Source organism: Poecilia reticulata, linkage group LG2, assembly GCF_000633615.1.
Source record: "Poecilia reticulata strain Guanapo linkage group LG2, Guppy_female_1.0+MT, whole genome shotgun sequence".
NCBI lineage: Eukaryota > Metazoa > Chordata > Actinopteri > Cyprinodontiformes > Poeciliidae > Poecilia > Poecilia reticulata.
The window spans coordinates 37,507,602-37,526,723 of record NC_024332.1 but is presented as its reverse complement, the minus strand read 5'-3'; the positions used below and the strand labels follow the sequence as shown (position 1 = coordinate 37,526,723).

The 19,122-nt window shown below is 38.5% G+C and overlaps 1 protein-coding gene across 5 annotated transcripts in view; it reads right to left on the bottom strand.

Annotated features, from left to right (window-relative positions):
* thsd7ba (thrombospondin, type I, domain containing 7Ba) overlaps positions 1-19,122 on the bottom strand; it is a 199,710-nt gene that overhangs the window by 111,969 nt on the left and 68,619 nt on the right. For all 5 annotated transcript variants that reach the window (XM_008403104.2, XM_008403129.2, XM_008403136.2 and 2 more), the window contains 2 exons: positions 5,807-6,674; positions 1,180-1,428 (listed from right to left, as the gene is read on the bottom strand). In XM_008403104.2, the coding sequence (XP_008401326.1) occupies positions 1,180-1,428; positions 5,807-6,674 (1,117 nt within the window). The remainder of the gene's footprint in view (positions 1-1,179; positions 1,429-5,806; positions 6,675-19,122) is intronic.

Sequence of the window (19,122 nt, the reverse complement as noted above, 5' to 3'; positions counted from 1 at the left end):
CTTGCGCGCCAACACTGAGGCCACAAGCAGCAAAATGAGTAAGAAACAGATCAGATGTCTTTGGGCCTTTTCCCCTTCTTTGCGAAGGGGAAAAGGCCCAGAGAAGAGACAGGTGAATGGATTCATCCCGGACAGGTAGGTGAGTCCCAAGCTGCTCTGCGTAACATGCGGCGACCGGCTGCTAATGAGGCAATGAAGCTTAAAGCTGCTTCGCCACATAGAGACCAAGCAGGCTGTGGATATAAGCAACACTTCGGGTGTCATTGTCTCCCATCACTCCCAGATCGGACCGTCTCGTTGCAGAGAAACAAGCTCAGGGCTCCCATTAGTCATTATCATGAGTTAAAGTTTCCACGAAAGTAAAATGTTCGTTTTTGTGGCGCATCTGTATCTTATTTTGAAGGGATATGTAAACGTTACCATAGCGACCAGAGTCAGAGCGTTGGGCTGCAGTCGAGATGAGATGAGTAGAGCTTGAGTCTTAAGTCTGGTTTAGACGGAAAGATTTAAGAATTATCCGCCGATTCTCCAAACCTCTGTGACCACAGAGCTGATAAAAGTCCAAAAGGTTTGATCGGTTCGTGTGTCCAAGGCAGGAGCAACACGAACCGATTCCAGTCACGAAMATCCCGATTCCAGAGGATAATCCAGTAAAACCCCCAACATAGCGGGAATTTAGAATAACCAAACACGGATGACGATGTAGAAGCAATAGTGATARTTTGTGGAGTCATTTTAAGAGATAAAAGACGTAACAAAAAGAAAAGGCGGTGGATGAAAGACGACAGAAGCAGCCGCTCTATTTGCTGCACTATGATTTGGAGGTGAGTTATGTTTTTTCATAGTTAACATTTTTACCTGAATAAACATAATGACCTTTAGATTTAATAATAAACATTTCCACATATCATCTCCGATATCCACCGGACTCTCAGTTGCACGATATGTCAGCTGTTTGGGATTCCCCTCTGTTCTTACGTCACCGCGCTTTTTGATTGGCTACCTGTCACATTCAGCAGGTCGTATTCTCGTTCCCAGACATGAAAAACCCCATAGGTTGCGATAAAAATTCCAAGACAACTCAAATTGGGTATATTCAGGATTTAGCGGGAACACCAACAAGAATTCTGGTTTCTGGGCGCTCTGAGCATAAAAACAAACACATTTATTTATGAATACCTGGGACATTTTGGAAGTAAATCTCCTATGATGTTGCAGGCTTCCTTTTCTTCAAGTGCAGGACATTGTTTTCCTTCTCCATGTGGGATCTGTGTCATGATCCGTGTCCGGACGCGATACCCAGGGGACAGATCGGTGGATCGGCAGGTCTTTGAGCAGAAACTCCACGATGACCAGTCAGAGGTCTGACAGTCTTTGGGCATCACACATGCCTGGAAGGTCAGTGGGGAGGTGTCCTTGGTACATAAACTGAAGATTGAGAAGACTTCATTACCAAGTCTGCCGCCTTAAACAGGCTTTGTTACATGACATAAAACCGTTTTAACTTCTGTTACAGTTTAGGCAGTAATACACGGTAAAGCAGACTCATGATCATGTTGTCTGCAATTTATTTTGTCCTCATTAGAGTGGCAGTATGTAACTTTTATTAAAGAAAAATGCTTTTTTCATGCTTGTTTAAATGGTACTATGTCATGGCAGTAATTACAGAATAAAGTATTTCATTCCATTTACCTTGTTCCAATAAAGCATAATAAACGTGGTTTAAAAAAGCAAGACAATTTGTGTTTGTTGATTATTTCTTTGTTGTAAAGATAAGTCTAATGCAAACAATGTTATACTGTTGGAAAGCCTCTTTATTTCCCCCTAGATGGAGCCTCATTGGTAAGGATAATGTATGTGTGGTTTGGGCAGCAGAGCCGAGTTTGTCCAATGTGTGTATAAATACAGTATATGTCAAATCTTCTGCACCAACAACCTGTTCATCTGTTGACTTTAGATTGTTATACACACAGTCATGAAATGGCATCGCAATCTTTAACCATAACTTCCCATAGCTGAACAGAAACAAACATTGTTATATCTGGACCTAAAGAATCCGCAATCACAGTTGCTCACTGAAAAGAACAGAAAAAGCTTCCCCAACTGAGACATTGTGATCCAAAGTTGCTCAAAACAGAAACATATTAAAATATTTGCATACTTCCACTACTCATGTTGGCACAGACTTATTCTTTTCATCTACTAAAGCAATGTTGTAGTAATTTGTATAGCAAGTGCCTGAAAAACATGACTAAAATGTGCCTGCTGACATTCATAATGACATGCTATTTAAAGACTAATTTGACTTCTATAATATAAAATAGATGTTTGTATTTATTCCTTAAAGGTTCTAGCACTGAGGGTAGAATAACAATATTAAGGATCGTGAATTCAAATGCAGATAGTAGCATTTTGCATTTAGTGTTTGTACAAGGCCATGCAGCCCTTTTAATATCGGCCTGCTAGTTACACTGAACTTTAATTATAGTGCAGACCCCAGGTGCAGTTGAGCTTTAAATGGATTAGTGGACAGATCTCATTAAGTAACATTTAAAATAACACATGCCTAGAGAATCTACTGAATCTGCTACTTATACTGAGACCCATGAAGAACAAATTAACTTTGAATCATCCACTTCCTTATTTAAAAAAAGTCAGTTTTTTTCCTTTCTGTAAAAAGCCCACCTTTTACAAGAGATTCAATGAGCCAATTTTCTCCTTTAAATTAGTGAAACAAGTTCGTTTGTCACTAAATTTCTGTTTAAGTTCTTTAATTGGGCAATAAAAATAATGAGGTTATTAAGATGTGAGCACACAGCATATTTCATTTTATATTTTGTAATTAAACTGAAGCTAAAGTAAAATAAGACAAGTCTTATTTGGAAAAAGTACAAGTTCAAAGCTCCAAATGTAGCAAACCAAGCTAACAGGTACTCCACTGCAAATGGTCCCCTTGTACGAAAAATGTAAATCCACCGAACATGAAGAAGGATGACCTATGATTTCAAACTGAGTGAAATGTATGTCCTTGGTTCCTTGACTTCACAACCTGACCTGGATGACCAAGAATCCACACTTATTTTTTAAATTTCCCTTCCAAAGCAGGCAGAAAATGAGAACCACTTCTTACAACAGTAAAATGATCAGAAACAATAACTAGAATCAATAAGACAGTGTTAAACTGAAATACTGTTTCTGATATGCTTGCCTGTATGGATGGTTGTCTGATATTGAGCTTAACAGCCACTCAAAGGTGTCATTACACACCAAGAGGATGGTATTTAGTGGCATTTAGACAATACATCATAATATAGATGCAATAATTTTCCTCCCTCGATGATGGGGGCAAAAAAAATCATGACTGCGAGTGTGTGTGCGTGCATGTGCGTGCGTGCGTGTCCATTTTTGTGTTTAAACGTCTGCAGCAAAATCCATTCTTATCAAATCCAAATACCAGGGTCAGCTCAAAAACCAGCGAGTGAGGGGAGTACCACTTAACATTTAACACAATAATACCTCACCTCCCTGCCAACATGTTGCTGAAACACGAGCTCTCACATAATCTAGTTATAATGGAATAAATAACAGACATCTGTAAAAAGCATTTTGTTACTGAATCCATCTTTACATGAGCAAAACAGCCAATAGAAACCATAGGGGATCACATACATTGCAAAAACAAATGTTTTTAGCAAAGAAGTGGGTCAATAAGTATGTACATACAAAAGTGAGTAGGTGAGAAGATAAGTAAATAGGCAAAAAAAAAAAAATCGCCACCTGAATTTAACTGAGCAAGTAGGTATGAGCTTCCTATTTGATATTTACTGCACATACAACCAACTTCTAGCAAACAAGTTATTTAACCCCAGCTGATGCAATGAGTAGCTTTTCATTTCTTAATCTCGGTCGAGTTGTTTTGTCCGCATCAAGGTTCGCTTGAGTGTATTCACACCTGCACAAAACATCCGGACCAACGGGGGAGAAAGACTCTGGCCTGTTTAAAGCAGCCAAATGTGTCCCTTTTTTTAAGAGGCGGCTTTTTGCGGCCAGCCAGTGAATTTACATTAGTGAACAAGACACAGTAGGCAAACAGGTAAGTAAACAAGGACATAAATAAAATGAGGAAAATATGAAGTAAATAACTAAGTTCAAAATTAAGTCACATGTAAGCAAATAGATTATTAAGCAGTGAGGGAAGTAAGTACATAAGAAAATAATGAAATAAATACGTAGCGAGCAAAATAACTGTAAATAACATTGTAAGCAAGTTAAGTGAGAAAGTAGCCAACATTGCAAGCACTGAATAAGTAAATAAGTAAGCAAACAATCTACTTAACAAGTAATTAATCCATAAATAAGCAAGCAGCATAGCAACTAAGCAATGATGTAATTAGATAAGACAGAAAATAAAAAATTAAGTCATTTATTCAGCCAAACAGACATACACATTAACCCTTTTTCTTAATTCATTTCACTATTTCCTCCCCACATAAGTTGTCACAAAGAAATGACCAATTTGAATTGAACACAAAGCTTCTAAAATAGGCAACTCAATTTATTTTAACAGATTCTTCATAGTCAGGTGCCCATGTTGTTTTTTTTACGAAGGAATGCGTCATCATACGTCACCTCTGCCTAGAATTTAGCACAGTGAGTCATATATTTGGTTATGATTTGAAATTTGCTGTGAATAGAAGAGATAATGCTCTGCTTTCTAGTTTTCTATGCATAAAATAATCTCAAAAACATTTTTTGCAAAACCTGTGGTTGCATCATTACAGCACAAAGTACCTAATGACGTCAGGAGATGCTTGTTCAGATCTGTGTGTTACTTATCCTATTTGTACTTATCCTCATTTTATGAACTGAGTGAGACGGGTCTTCTTAAACTAGTTTTTCAATAAATGCTATATAAAGGTCAAGATCACATCTTATGGAGCAATATATTCTTGACAAATAAATCAGCGAGAGTGATGCTCGACTCTAGAATAAATGAAAACTAATAGAGAATGACGAAAGCATCACACTGGAGGTGGATCGTGTTGGTAGAACTGCTATTAAATGGGATTTATCGTGTGAAATAGGGAGTTTGCTGTCAATTATTTTGCTTACATTTTTTTTTTTTTACTATATAAATTTTTTAAGTTCAGAAGAGTTGTTTATTTGCTCAAACAACTACATAACAACAATGTATGTAAAACACCATCTCCTAATGTGCAACATGTTAAACCTTGAAGGAAGATGAACTACATTACCGAACGACTGCACTGCCAGCTGGGAACAGGAAAATATGCCACAATTCTCACAGTCTCACCAGAATTAGATAACAACAGACTGGAAAAACATTGTGTGGTCTGATGAGTCTAAATTTTAACTGCAAAAATCAGATAGCAGCGTGAGAATATGGCAAGTCAACATGAAAACATAAATAAATCCTGCTGTGTATTAAGGGTACAGGTTGTTGATGGCTTAGTGGTGTGTAATTTTATTTTTGGCTTTTTTTGTGCACTTTACTAAGCACTAAGCACTATTTAAACTTCACAATCTACCTGAGTAATGCTACTAACCATTATCATGCAACCAGTGTACCAATCTCCTGATGATGCCTGTCTGAAGGCTAACACCATCTCTACTTAGCTCAAAGAACATGCCAATTAGTTTACTGTACCGTAATGTGAAGGCCAGACTGATGCAACTTAGTACTAGCAAGGTGTACCTAATGAAGTAACCAGTGAAAATTATGTTTTCAAATGTGTAAAAAAATGCATTTATAACAACAACAAAAAAAAACATACAGTCTTCTTACCTTAGCATAACATTCTTGCCATCACTTCTCGCACAGCGTACATGTCGGGTCTGATATCCCACTTCCAGCTCCCATGACATCGGGTACCGTATATGGGCTTGAGCTTGGTGGTTGTGGTGGTACTGGTGATGACGTAATTGGTGATGAGAATCCAGTGTTTGTGTCGTGATAGAGTTGTTCTCATTGGAGCCAACACCAAAGTCCACTGTGGTCCTTCCATTTAAGACGGCGTCCTTGTTATGGGGTAGTCGGCACTTACTCCAGGCCCCTACTTTAAGGCTGTACTGGTACTCCCCTTCTGCAACAGGGCAGTCAACAGAGTTAGTACAAGTCCTGGTCTCGGTTAGATTAGGGCAGTTAGCCCCTCCATACATCGGCGCGGCCAGGACGTGTCTAGTCCGATGCTGTAGACCAGCACCACAGGTTTTGCTGCAACTCGACCATGTAGTAAAGTCTGAAACCACACAGTCCTGAGGGCAGGGGATGAGGCAGGCCTGCTCCACAGGTGGCTTCTGGGAGAAGAACTCGCATATCCTTATGCTGACAGTGCTTCGATTGGAAGTGCGAACACAGTGGATATTGCGCCTCTGAATGCCATGCTGTGCTGTAATGCACTCAGTAGTCCTCATCTTGAGTTCATTGGAAAAGAAAGGGACAAGAACACAAGCCCCCCAGTCAGAAATCTCCCATTCAAAAAGATCTTGGTGCCAGTCGCAGACCTTAAAGCATTGCCTTTTGCTTTCTGGTTTTTCCACGTGCTGGCAGTGCGAGTTATGGGTCGTCCAGCCCTCCATGTGAACACACCATATCGCCCTTGTCTGAACCCCACCTGAGCCACACACCTCCCCGACACACTGACCCCACGAGCCTACAAAAAAAAAAAGGAGACAGAGTACATTTTCATTAAAAACGAGTGCTTTGGGGAAGTGGAAGAGGAGAGAGCAAGGATTTAAATTGAGGCTATCTGGAGGCTTGCAATCAAGCCCAATTCAAGGCTATTCACTTAACCTCTATGATTGCTTTATTCATGAACTGAAGAAGAAAGGAACAAAGGAACACAAAGTAATCAAACCGGTGGCAAACATCAATACAAAAATACAAGGTCAGTTTCTTAATCACAAGGACTTAATTTATTGGATCAATAAGTTAGGCTACCACAGGTATTAGGCCTGTTATATTCCTTAAGTGATATTGCCATATCCTTTCCATAAACCACAATATATTTGTAAACATGGAAACTATATCTTTCGTTTAATAACTAAATCTTTAGCATAAAACTTTGTGGGTGCTGTGAATGGCACACAAGTAATTACAGACACAGGAGCAATAAGGGGCATTCAATAAAAGTGTGATCATAGTTCAGCATTTCTATCTAATATTGTTTAGAGCAGTGTTTTTCAACCATTTTTGAGTCAAGGTACACCGTTTTAATTGAAAAAATCCCGAGGCACACCACCAACTAAAAATGGAAATAAAGATACTCTGTAGCCGCCTATATATAGTCATTCTTATCAAAGTCTCTCGAATAGGAATCAAATAAACACAAAAATGTATTATCACATTTTACATTTCTTATTTCAAACTGCACCTAACATATCCACTTCAAAAATACCCCTGAACAGCCACAACACTGTGGTGTTAAATTTAAAGAAGTTGTAGAAAACGTCAGTGTTTTACAAACTAATCCACAAGCATCTTATAGCCAGAATACAGAAAATAATTCTTATTCTGAAAGAAGCAATAATATTTGGGAAACATTTAACTTCATATTCACTGTTACAATATGAAGAGTTGCATGTACAAAATGTCAATATCTGTATATTTTACCCACCTGGTGTGAAACCTGTGCATGTTTGGATGAAAACAGATCTGATTTCCTGGCAGAAATTGAAGAAAGACAAAGCTCTTCCTCAACATCTCAGTCTCTCTCTGTTTTTAGTTTTTATAGTAGCCACACTAGAGAAGCTCACTTCACACAGATATGTTGTGGGAAATTGACTCGTGCTCTTTCCAACTACTGCTGAGCTTCACTGTCTTTTCCATCACTGTCATCAGTCTTTCTAGATTCAGTACTCTCACCGCTACCTGTAACATTCGTGCATCACTAATTCTCTTGTTTTAATGTAAAATGCTATGTACCTACTGCCATCTAGTGGTAAGAACATTACATGATTACGCCGCTGCTGCTACTACAGCAGATACTCGAAGATGGCATTATTTGCAGACAATCTCAAAAAATCTTTTAAAACTAATTACGATATTTTTCGGACTATAGAGCGCACCATACTAGCACCCTCAATTAAAAAAATAAAATAAAATAAAAACTGGAAGCTGTTCTCGGTTTTCCATTAGGACCCAGCAGAGGGCTGCGTCCTAATAAATCTGCTGGACGCATCACTCCGTCTCCAAAGTCAAACCATGGTTTCGTTCACACTGAGCTTAAATGCAGCGGCTCTATTTCCCTCCTGTAGTGCCAACCCTCAACTTAAAAGCTGCATGATATGAGTTTGAAAACATTTCTCCGTCGTGCCTGCTGCTAGCATGTGCTTGTTCTAAATGAAAAGTAGCCGTTCTTCTTTGATTTACAATTTTGACTTCTAATGATTCACTTCCTGCTAGAGAGCCCCCTGGTGGTTGAAGAAAAATCCGCAGAAAAGCCACAGCGGGCTACAATACGCATGGTTCAAAGTTAAGGAAAAAAGTAGCAGCTTTTAGTCCGGAAAATACGGTACCGTAGTGAAATTGAATAATTTCCACGGCACACCTGACGATCACTCACGGCACACTAGTGTGCCGCGGAACAGTGGTTGAAAAACACTGGTTTAGAGCACACCATTAGCGACCTTTACTATGTTAAAAGCTCTTGCATCTTTTCAATAAAGAGCAAGATATGCAGCAGTGCTGTCTCTTAAGATGAAGTTTTCCTTCAACGCTTCAACATTTTGTCCCATTTCAGTCACAAACCATAATGCAATGTTTCTTTTTTAATTCAGATATGAAAAGTGTAGTCGGTTTCTCTCGCATCTTTTGTTTTTTTTTAGGTTTTCTTCCAGAGATATTATTTTTCTCCATATTGTTCAGAGTTGGTTTTTCATATAAAACACAAGTTCAAACACTGCAAAATGTTTATATAGGCATGTGAATATTGCATTCATACATTCAGTATATCTGTGTGTTTACATATAAACGTGTTAGGTGCAATATTGTGACAAAACGCCTGAGTGTTTCACATTTTTTTGTGAAAACAGTGCTGATCAGTTGAGTCATGGAGTGACCCTTGATGATATATTGCGGTATCTGACACAGAGATGTTTGCAGCAGATTTCAAATTTCTCCAAATGCGAGGTGAGCGTTCATCCTCTTTGTGCATTCTCTAAGGTTGGATTGAGATTTGGGGTATGTGGAACATGGCCGAGCGCGTCGCGCTCCCTCAGCTGGATTACCTCCATCCGATGGTGCGTGCTGGGTCTACGTGTTCCCCAGATAAGCAAGATAATTCTTCTGACTAGGCCACCTTTACATGCTCATGTCCCAATTTGTGGCTCTTTTTGAGATAGAAACACGCCAGAATGAACTGCTTGACAGATCTGCACCTAAATGTGTTGCTCTTGGTATTCTGACACCTTTCACTCAGAAACGGCTCAAACTATTTTAAAAAGTTCAGGCTCCAGTAGCTTCTTTGCTTGCTCAGACTACATGCATCAATGAGCCACGGTTGCCCGTGACCCTGTCAAAGGCTCATCACTGTACTCTTCTTGGATCACTTTTGATGGACACTGACCCCTGCAGCCTGGGAAGATCCTGAAAGAACTCTAGTTTCAGAGATAAATTGACCCATCACAATGATTCTCTTGTCAGCCCCAAGGAAATACAGAATGTTCACATGACACATTATCACATGGTACAGATATAATGTGTCCTATGCATTACCCATCAATGACCTCGGTCATTGTAACTTCTAGCTGAAAACAAATACTTGCCCACAGCAGTGGTCAGTAGAGCCTTTCGTAAACTTTAGCACAATCATACCAACAGTTAGAATAAAAACCAAAATATGAAAAAAAAAAAAAAAAAAAAAGATTTTCACAAAAAGCTACAAAATACCAAAAGTGATGTCAATGGTTCAGCTGTCAACTCAGCTGAAAGAATATTAGTATAGCAGAAAACTGAATGCACCTGCAAGGAAGGGTAAACTTTTGTTTTGGCAAGGCCATGAAATGTGTGATATTGAGCTGGATTGATCCCAAAAAGGATTTTTTTTCCATGCCATGTAAGCAGACCTTTTTTATTCCCCCTACACTTCCAGGGTGCTAATTCTAGAGGATTCAACCGTTCCTCACCGTCACAAAGTTGCCAGCCGTCACTTATTCTCTTCTAACTTACTGTCAGTTTAAGCTGCATGTCACACAAATGAAAAACTGCTGTATACCCAGTTTAAAACATACTCACTTATGAAAACACTCATTCAAGTAAAATGCACACACGGTTAATTTACAACTTACCATGGCAACTTTATATTTAGATATTTTCCATCATGTGTGGCTGATGATGTGGTTGTGGTGAACCTCTATTGGACTTGGCAGTTGCTGCTTAGTAGCATCAGCTTTTTCGTGACAGGGGTCTGGTTATTTAATTTTTTTAATCTGCTGTATAGAGGAAAGCAGAGTGTGGGCAGAGAGGAAACAAAACTGCTGATACCTTTTTCTGGAAAAACTTCTGTCGGCTTTGAACTGGATCTTGGAATGTGCTTCTTGCAGCAGCTGAAGCTGACCACAGACTTTGACAGAATGTGGAAACTGTTGAATATTTTACACGGATATGCAAGTGAAGTTATGGGAAGAAAATGTGAACAAAAACAGGTGAGAGTAGGTACAAAATTGTACCTTTTCAGCAAAAGCTTGTGGTCCTTCAAGTAAAAATAAAACTTTACAGGAACTGATCATATTTCTGCCACTAAGAGACCTTGTTTCTTAAAATACAATTCTAACAGAGTTCACTATCTGATCATGTATGCAATAAATATTGAATACTAAGACATTTTTCTTCCCATTAATTGGACAAATTTACAGATTCATGGTTAAACATGTGCCTAATGTACAACTTAAAACCAAAAGGGACAATAATTCCCATCGAATTAAATCTTACATTAAGCTGTTTGACCTTTTGTCCTTGTGCCTAAAAGAAATAGACCAATCAATGTTTGAAACCAAAGAACTCTGATCAATTTGCTGATATAATGTAGTTATATATATCAGTCTTGTTCATTTCTCAACCACTTATTTTGCAGCCCGCCGTGAAAAAGATAATTTGATTCATTTCTTCTAATTGGAATCAAATTGGTGTAATAATGAGATCCTACTGCTCCGTAAATTGCTTTTGAATGACAACACACTGAAGCTGCTCTGTGAGTTTTGTGTGCCAGAGAAATCTGCTGTTAACACTTTGTTTCCAGGCTGAGAAGCAACAAGACAAAACAGCTTGTTGCTGAGAAATCCAGCAGTGCAGAATTATTGCACAAGCTCCTTAAAGCGTACAGCTGAATTTTCTTCCTCCTGGCATTGCAATGTTAATTAGAGTAACACAACAATGCCATCGTATGTTTTACACTCGGTGTAAAACATACGATGGCATTTGTAAAGATGTAATTTTAAAAATACATTTGGAAAGATTTTATCACCCCAACAGCTTCAGTGAGTCATTTTTTAAAAAATAGTTAAATAAAACACTATATGGATGTAATGTTCTCCCAAGTTTGAAAGTTTTGGTTTGGTAAAGGTATAAATAATTTACTGTAACTCAAGCTAAACAATTCCCCCTTGGGTATCAAAAAAAACTGAACTGAATCTGGACGATGAGCAAAGAAGGGAAGCATGCTCCAAAAACATAAAAATTTCTAATAGGAAAAAACGGACAATTTGCTTTTACTTCTCCACAAACTTCTTTCAGGCATAGTCCAAGCAGGGATGGGGGTGGGGACAAGCTTTTCATCATATTCTCCCTTATAATTTGAAGCATGCTTCCGCTATAAATTGCTTTGAAAGTAGGTAAAATGTATCATACAGAAATCTCAAACCAATTATTGTCAGGTCTGTAATTTATGGTCCACACTGTAAAGCTGCAATTTTCCTATTATTCAGAAACATAATATTAACCATTATGTTTTACAATTAAGTTGTGCTGTGGATGGTATACTACAAGGTAGCAGCAGAATTACAATATCCCTCTTCTTAAGACTTGCCTTTGAAAAGAAAGACTGGCTTTGCAAAAATAAAGGGATGCTGTTCATATTCGACTTCTCTAAAAATAGGAATCAGATTTTACACAAGACAGAATTCCCTTGTGATAAACCTCATTAAAAGTAAGGCCAAAGAAAAATACAAACATAGTTGGCTGGTAAACTAGACCATTGCTTTCCATTCTCAGAGTGCTTGTAAGGATAAACAGTTCAGGTCAGAACAGTATGTCAGAACACTGTGTCCAAAAAACCTTAGTAGTTTACTATTTTGAAATCACTTGCTTATCCAACTTGCTTAATAGATGAGCAAGTTGCAGATTATCTGCACATTTTATTATCATTTAAAATTACCTGACTAGATATTTGAACACTACCCTCAACAGAAAAGGTAGAACTTATTTAGTCTGATGGCTTCCTGGCACTGACATGATGTTATAGGCACAGTCCATGAATTTTCAGTCGGGTTAGTCGGGGCTTTGATAAGGTCACTCCAGACACTTCATGCTAATCTGAGTTATTCCACATGAAGCAGCACTGATATATTTGGGATCATTGCTTCAAATTTCTCGATAGTAATTTGACACGAGTTGATCATTTTTAAGGCAGTACTACRTGCTTCTTCTAAGCAGCCCTTGACAGCAAGTACAGAGTTTTAACGCCTCATTTTGACTCCTCCAAACACACTGTTTTGTCACTGTTGCCAAATATCTCAGTTTCTATCGCCTTTGATAACACCCCYCACCCTCCCCCCATACAGCAATTGGCTTGTCCGTGCAYRTAGCAGGAGTTTTCAACTAGCAGGTGTATGTTTTGGATCAGCACCTCTCAATCCTCTCAGTTGTTCCAAGAGGACAATGATCCTAAACGCACATCACGACTGCTTTTGGAACAGATAAGGCAGGCTGACGTTAAGCTTCTTCCCAAAGCTCTGAACTCAGCCTTGTGAGAAATRTCTGGACTCTGYCTAAAAACTGGGTTCATGACATGAATCCAACCAACCAAATCAAATAAACTCAATTCTGCCAGGAGGAGTGGCCTAATATTCAGTCACATTTGCTATGGAAACTTGTTACGTATGCGACTGAGGTGCAACTTGCTAGTTTTTTTTTTTTAAACAAGTAATAGCGAGGTGTATGCATATTTGAGACATATGAGTAATTTTGATTCTGTGTGTATTAGAGAAAATGAAAGCTGTATTAATAGTTCAGATGCAGCATTGAAATGACACTCAGGCTGATGAGAAGTGCATGCAAACCTCTGAACAGAAGCGTAGCTAATTTTGAAAAGGCTGAAACCTTTTCAGAAACAACAGAAAACAAAATTCCAGTTTTGCTGTTTGAACTTCAGCTGATTCAATGTGAACAGACACCATTTGTTGACATCGAAAAAAGAACAATAAAATAAAAAGAAAAAAAGCTCACCGCTGTTTGAACAAACWTCAATGTGTTGTTTCTCCAAAGAGAGGTTTTCATAGACCACTCACCCAATTTAACTGTTAAAACAGCTTCATTTTTTGAATAAAAACATGTTTGGACACATTTTACTTTAGATGCCGGGTCAAAATTTAGCTCAGAAAGTGAGGTCACTGCCACGAAAGGGACACAAAAGGAATCCTTGAATTATAATCTAAACACAGACATGAAAAGCGGTTCTTCAATGTAAGTTGAATTGTAAATTACAGCGTGGCTCAAAGCTTTCTTCAGCTCAGTAGCACCACCCTTACGGTCCCTGCTTTCTGATAAGCAACCTTTCATCATCAGGAACACCTTTGCTGTTGTTGCTGGTTTCAAACTGTGCCAAATATGAGTGTGCGATTTCTGGAGGTGTGATTTGGACTGATTCGACTCCCAGGGGAGCCAACAAACACAAGCACCAGAGAATCTCTTAAGCTCTGAATAATCACTCTCTTGATCTGTCGGCATCAGCATCTGTTGACCCCTCAGGAGGAACCAGTCCCCCACAGTTYCTTCATTTCTGCCTTATGTGCAGCCCAGGGGGGTCTCTTATACCCGGGGGGGCAGGCTCTGCTAAATTTACTATTTATTTTATGTTCGCAAARCAGAATTTAAATGGGAGGGCAACAGGGTGTGCAGACCTTGCCGCAAAACAGGAAAAGACTGAAATTAAACGCGGCTCCCGGAGCGTGACTAAACACGAATTGTCCTTTTCAGCRAGGTTTGGCTGAACACTTAAGCTGGACAGATTGCACCAAAAGGCTGTAAAATAACAGCAAGCAGCACAACAAAAGCAATCTCCACTGCACATTAAAACTAGATAGATCACGGCGGAGAAGATGCAAACAAACGAAGAGTAAACTTTTCAGCCAGCGGTGCAGCGCCAAAAGAAAACCCAATCTCTCACCGTTAAGTCTTATGCGTCTCTGATCCCTTTAATTGCATTTYCTCAAAGCAGCAGTRAGRGAGGTCCAGTGAATGATTGGAGGATTTCAGGGTTTTATATCTTACTGCTTATGCTTCCTGATGTTTCTGCACTTCCATTTCATTGTCAGTTGAAATAAAACAACAGAGATCCTGTCAATACAAACATATTAATACATCAGACATTAAYGTACTGCTATCCTGTCCAGTTATAACCTTCCCTAATGACCACAGGAGACATGCATCAGCTCCCATGTGACTCTGCAATGATAAGGACATTGAAATGTGTTTATGCTTTCACAGACATCCAGTTAAGATTTTCTACTTATATTTGTAATGTTGTAAAGGGAATGTAGCTATAAGCTAATGTCTTCTCTCCCAAMAGACACACTGGTCTAGGAGTTAGTCTTTCACTCCCCCAAAGCAGGTAAACACACCTAAAATGAAATCGTTCGGCGGTTGACCCCGTGGCTCCAGAATCCACCACAAGAAGAAAACAGGCCGGTGGAGTCAGAGTCATGATTTGGTCAATCTTTAGTCGTTGGATGGAAAGGTTTGGGTCTCAGCATCTGTGTGGATGTGATCCACACACTTATACGTTACAATGRACGCTGCTGTCGGTGGATCCATTTTAAAGTTATTCAGCAATGTYAGCTGCCTGTGTTGTCACAAGATAATGACAAGTTGAAGGAAGCTAAAACCAAAAAGAAAAAGAACAAGTAGTGGGGTTGTGATCTGCTTCAGTGACACAAACGTCTTTCATAATTTTAGAGTTATAATTTTCAGCCWWWAWTTMTATTCAGATTTATCACGCCCTGCTTCTTTTGGTGGAGAATTATGATGCACGTCTCACGTCAACAAAGAAGTCGCGTTGATAACTATCGGATATGTATTCAGTGTCACGCATGGAAATGGCACCATTCTTTGGGAGGGTAAAAAGATTGGAATCAGGCCATTCAGACTGCCATGAAAAAGTCAGATATGGGTCTGATTTGCCTGTGCATAACCTTAGACTCCACATTTCTCAGATCAAAATCCAATAGAGCAGCTTTGGGATTTTCCGGCCAAACAAAGTTCAATCCATGAAGGCCCTGACCTAAAGGACCTGTTGCTGCCATCTTTAGATCAGAAACAACAGACGGCACAGAAAGCAAAAAACCTTTACATCAAATCWGCACAGCCTCTCTTTTCTTTCAGCCAGCCAAGTGCAGCACCTCAAAATAACAACAGCATAACACTTTAAATGATTGTGTTTATATTGTTTCTGCTTATGTTTATGTCACCGTTTCTCAAACACCCGTTTGCTGCGTTTACCGAGCATCCACCCTCACCTGCTCCGTGAGCTTGAATGTTTGGATACATGCTTCCTTTGTCACTGCAGCTTTTAATTAAATAATATGTGTGCTGCCGAGGCCTAATTATGCGCAGAGCCCTCCCCCATGCCACACACCCTCAGCTTTAATTTATGAGTGATGAGGTGCATCGTCAACTACAGCATTCATGTTTGTAGAAGTTCATAAGATTATCATCAGGCAGTCGATCCATCTCCAAAAGACCTGATTCAGCTCATTCACAACTACAAGATGAAATCCACATTAATTTGTTCATTAACGTGTGAASAAAACTTAGTTAACCAAACAGAAGGATATAGTTTAAAAATGTGCATCACTGATATGTTTTTAGGATTAGTTCAATTACACTTGTCTATGTGTGAAATTTTAAGAATGAGATCTGAAAAGTGCAGCCGTCTCAAAAAAAGTTTCAACAAGCTGTGCATTTGTTTCTCATYTACTCATGTTGCAACCTGAGAAAGATAAACGCAGCACTGCATTATCATGAAGTGATAAAATGACACAAAAAAAATTAAAAGTATTGCAGATATTCAGCCTACCTTCCCCATCTGTGCTGAAAGGAAAGCGTCAAAACAGATATGGTGAGTTAATGGTGATATGCAGTCTTGTTTTTTTTTTTTTTTGGGAGGGGGGTTGGGGGGAGTTGCATGCAAATAGAGGGGATCAGAATGGCGTGCATATAACATAACATATAACATGCATAACGTGAGGTAAGCATGTGATATTCTTCAAAAAGTGTGAAAACAGCATGGCAATCTAGGTTTAGGTTTGTTAAATATTAAGAGCTTTGTATGTCATCAGCATCGGAACGCTAAAATCACAAGCTCTGCCATGTTTGGAAGAGTTYCAGCTTTCTGAGTAAGCAGCTGCTGATGAACCACCTACCCCTGATGTGAATCAAACTTCACAGAAACATGGCCTGAAGGAACAGTGTTTCTAAGAATAATCACACTGGCTGATAAACAACAACATTGTTCTTCTTGCGGCTCGGAACAATGCTGTTTGTTTAGCTCTGGTTGAAGAAGCTCCACTGGGGGCCTTACTTACTTACAATATTTGATTCTTTCTTGTACATTAAGACTCTTAAGAAAGTAACAAATAAACACAATAGTTTCTTRTTTTATTTTACTGGTATGCATCTATTTGGATTCTTAAAATAATCTGTACTGCACAAATTGATCCTTATGTAACATTGATTTATGAATTGAACAGAACCTCGCGAGTCGAGTTTCTGCAGCATCAGAGGGTTTTGATTTCTTTCAAATTATCATTTGCACCGCATTTAAAAGTGTCCCTCTGCCTAAATATTTTTGCATTTTGTCACATTACAATCACAAATTTTTGACATCTTGAAAAGTTTTGTTGAATTCATCTTTTGAAAATAGAGAGWCCAAGAAAAATACCAGAAAATAGATMAAACKGATGGTTGTAACCCGACACGTCRAACAAATTTAGGTGTATAAATAGTTTAGCAAGAGATCGCAAGTTTCTCAGGATTCAAATTTTCATGTAAATCCATGCAGATGACATCGTCATGTGTTGAGCTTTCATCCAAGAAATCATTGACTCCATATTTTAAAATAAAATCCCTTGTTTTGCTGGACATTTTTCAACTCGACTWCGCTTAAGTYCTGTTTTTCTTCGGGTGTTTACTCTGTCCATGTAACTTTTGCCCCAGCAGCGAGCCGTCAAAAGGGTTTCAGATGGGGACTGCTGAAAACACAGGTTTATTTTTGTTAAGTCAACAAAACAAACGAGCGAAGGCAGGTGTAAAAATGTTTCTGCAGCAGGCATGAACATTATTTTCCTGACTTCCCAGGGCTCTGTGACGAACACCTTGGACCGACTGCTTGAATTTTAATGAGTGAGCCAGACTGTTCATCATAAGGGCGATGTTTCAGCGCTCTCAGATGGTTTTTGCYAAAGATTTACATTAAAACTAATTTATTCATAATAATTAGAGAGGACTAGGACTCAAATATAGACCCAGTCCAAAGTTTACATTCTCTCACCAGGGGTATGAATGTMATTTATTTTTAGATGTTTATAATTTATTTAATTTTAAAGGACCAATTCAGAAGAGTCATATTAGCCTGCTTTAAAAAAAAACATATATTTTGAGTTATTGGAACAAGTGGAAGCCAGTGAAACGCCCAACTGTGTCCAAGGTTCAAACATCCAGTCCACAGTGACTCAGTGGCTAGAGTAGTTGTCTTGCAAATGAACACTTGAGGGTTTTATTCCAGCTTTCTTGTGCCAYGTGTGTATTTCCTCTCACAAAGCTTGTTAAACAAGACRCTTAACCCCAAGTTGCCTGCAGTTCTGTCTACGGACAAAACTGTGTGTGTGACTGGGTGCAGTTGACGCCAGTGTAAAGCATCTTGCATTGTTAGAATAGCGAGAAAAGCCATAWATGAATTCAGTCCATTTGTCTTTTACTCAAAGAGACATAAAGGATGACATTAAGGATGTTCAATTATCCAACTAAAGCAATTATGCCACCATAATTACCAGGTAATTTTTCAAAAGATAAAGATGACATAAAGCTTCTGAATGGCCCCTACTTTATCCCTATTAAAAATGTATGGACCGAGCTCAAAAGCAGTACCAGGAAACCAACCAACTTAAATGACCTATTATGACTGAGAAATATTCAGATATGTGCAGGACTGCAAGTCACATGGTTTCTCTATAATTTACAGAGACATTTGAACAAATATTAGCAGGAGTGGGAATCTAAATATGTTTTGTATATAAATCTGTATGTAAAGACTTGACAAAACATGGTCAGTAATAAATTCTTACTCCACTATAATCCTGTTTTTAGAGAAACTATTAAAAGTGCATGCTGTTTTTCAGGTCCATGTTAAAAAAATAAGTGGTCAAATAAGTAATTAAAATCCCCACAATTAAAACGAGATTTATGCAAACCTCTTACTGAAACTAYGCTGGTTAAAAAAATAGTTTCATTTAAATTTTTCCAACGTCTTTAATTTTACCAAAGCACAAAAGGATAATTCTCAAAGCAATGAAAAAAAAAAAAATCAATAATAACTTAGTTATGTGCAAAATTACATCAGTAAGGAGTTAGCTTCTTTTATACTTGAGCAGTTATTGAACGTTTTTCACACTTTCTTAGCTTGAAATATTCTCATGGTCAAACTTAGAATAAGCTCAAACAATGGTGAATAAATTGAAAAAAATAATAATAAATATATATATATATATATATTCAGCCAAAAAGCGAAGCTCTCGATTTACCGGTCAATCTACGTTCCCACCCTCATCTATGGTCATGAGCTTTGGGTCCTGACCGAAAGAACGAGATCACGGGTACAAGCGGCCGAAATG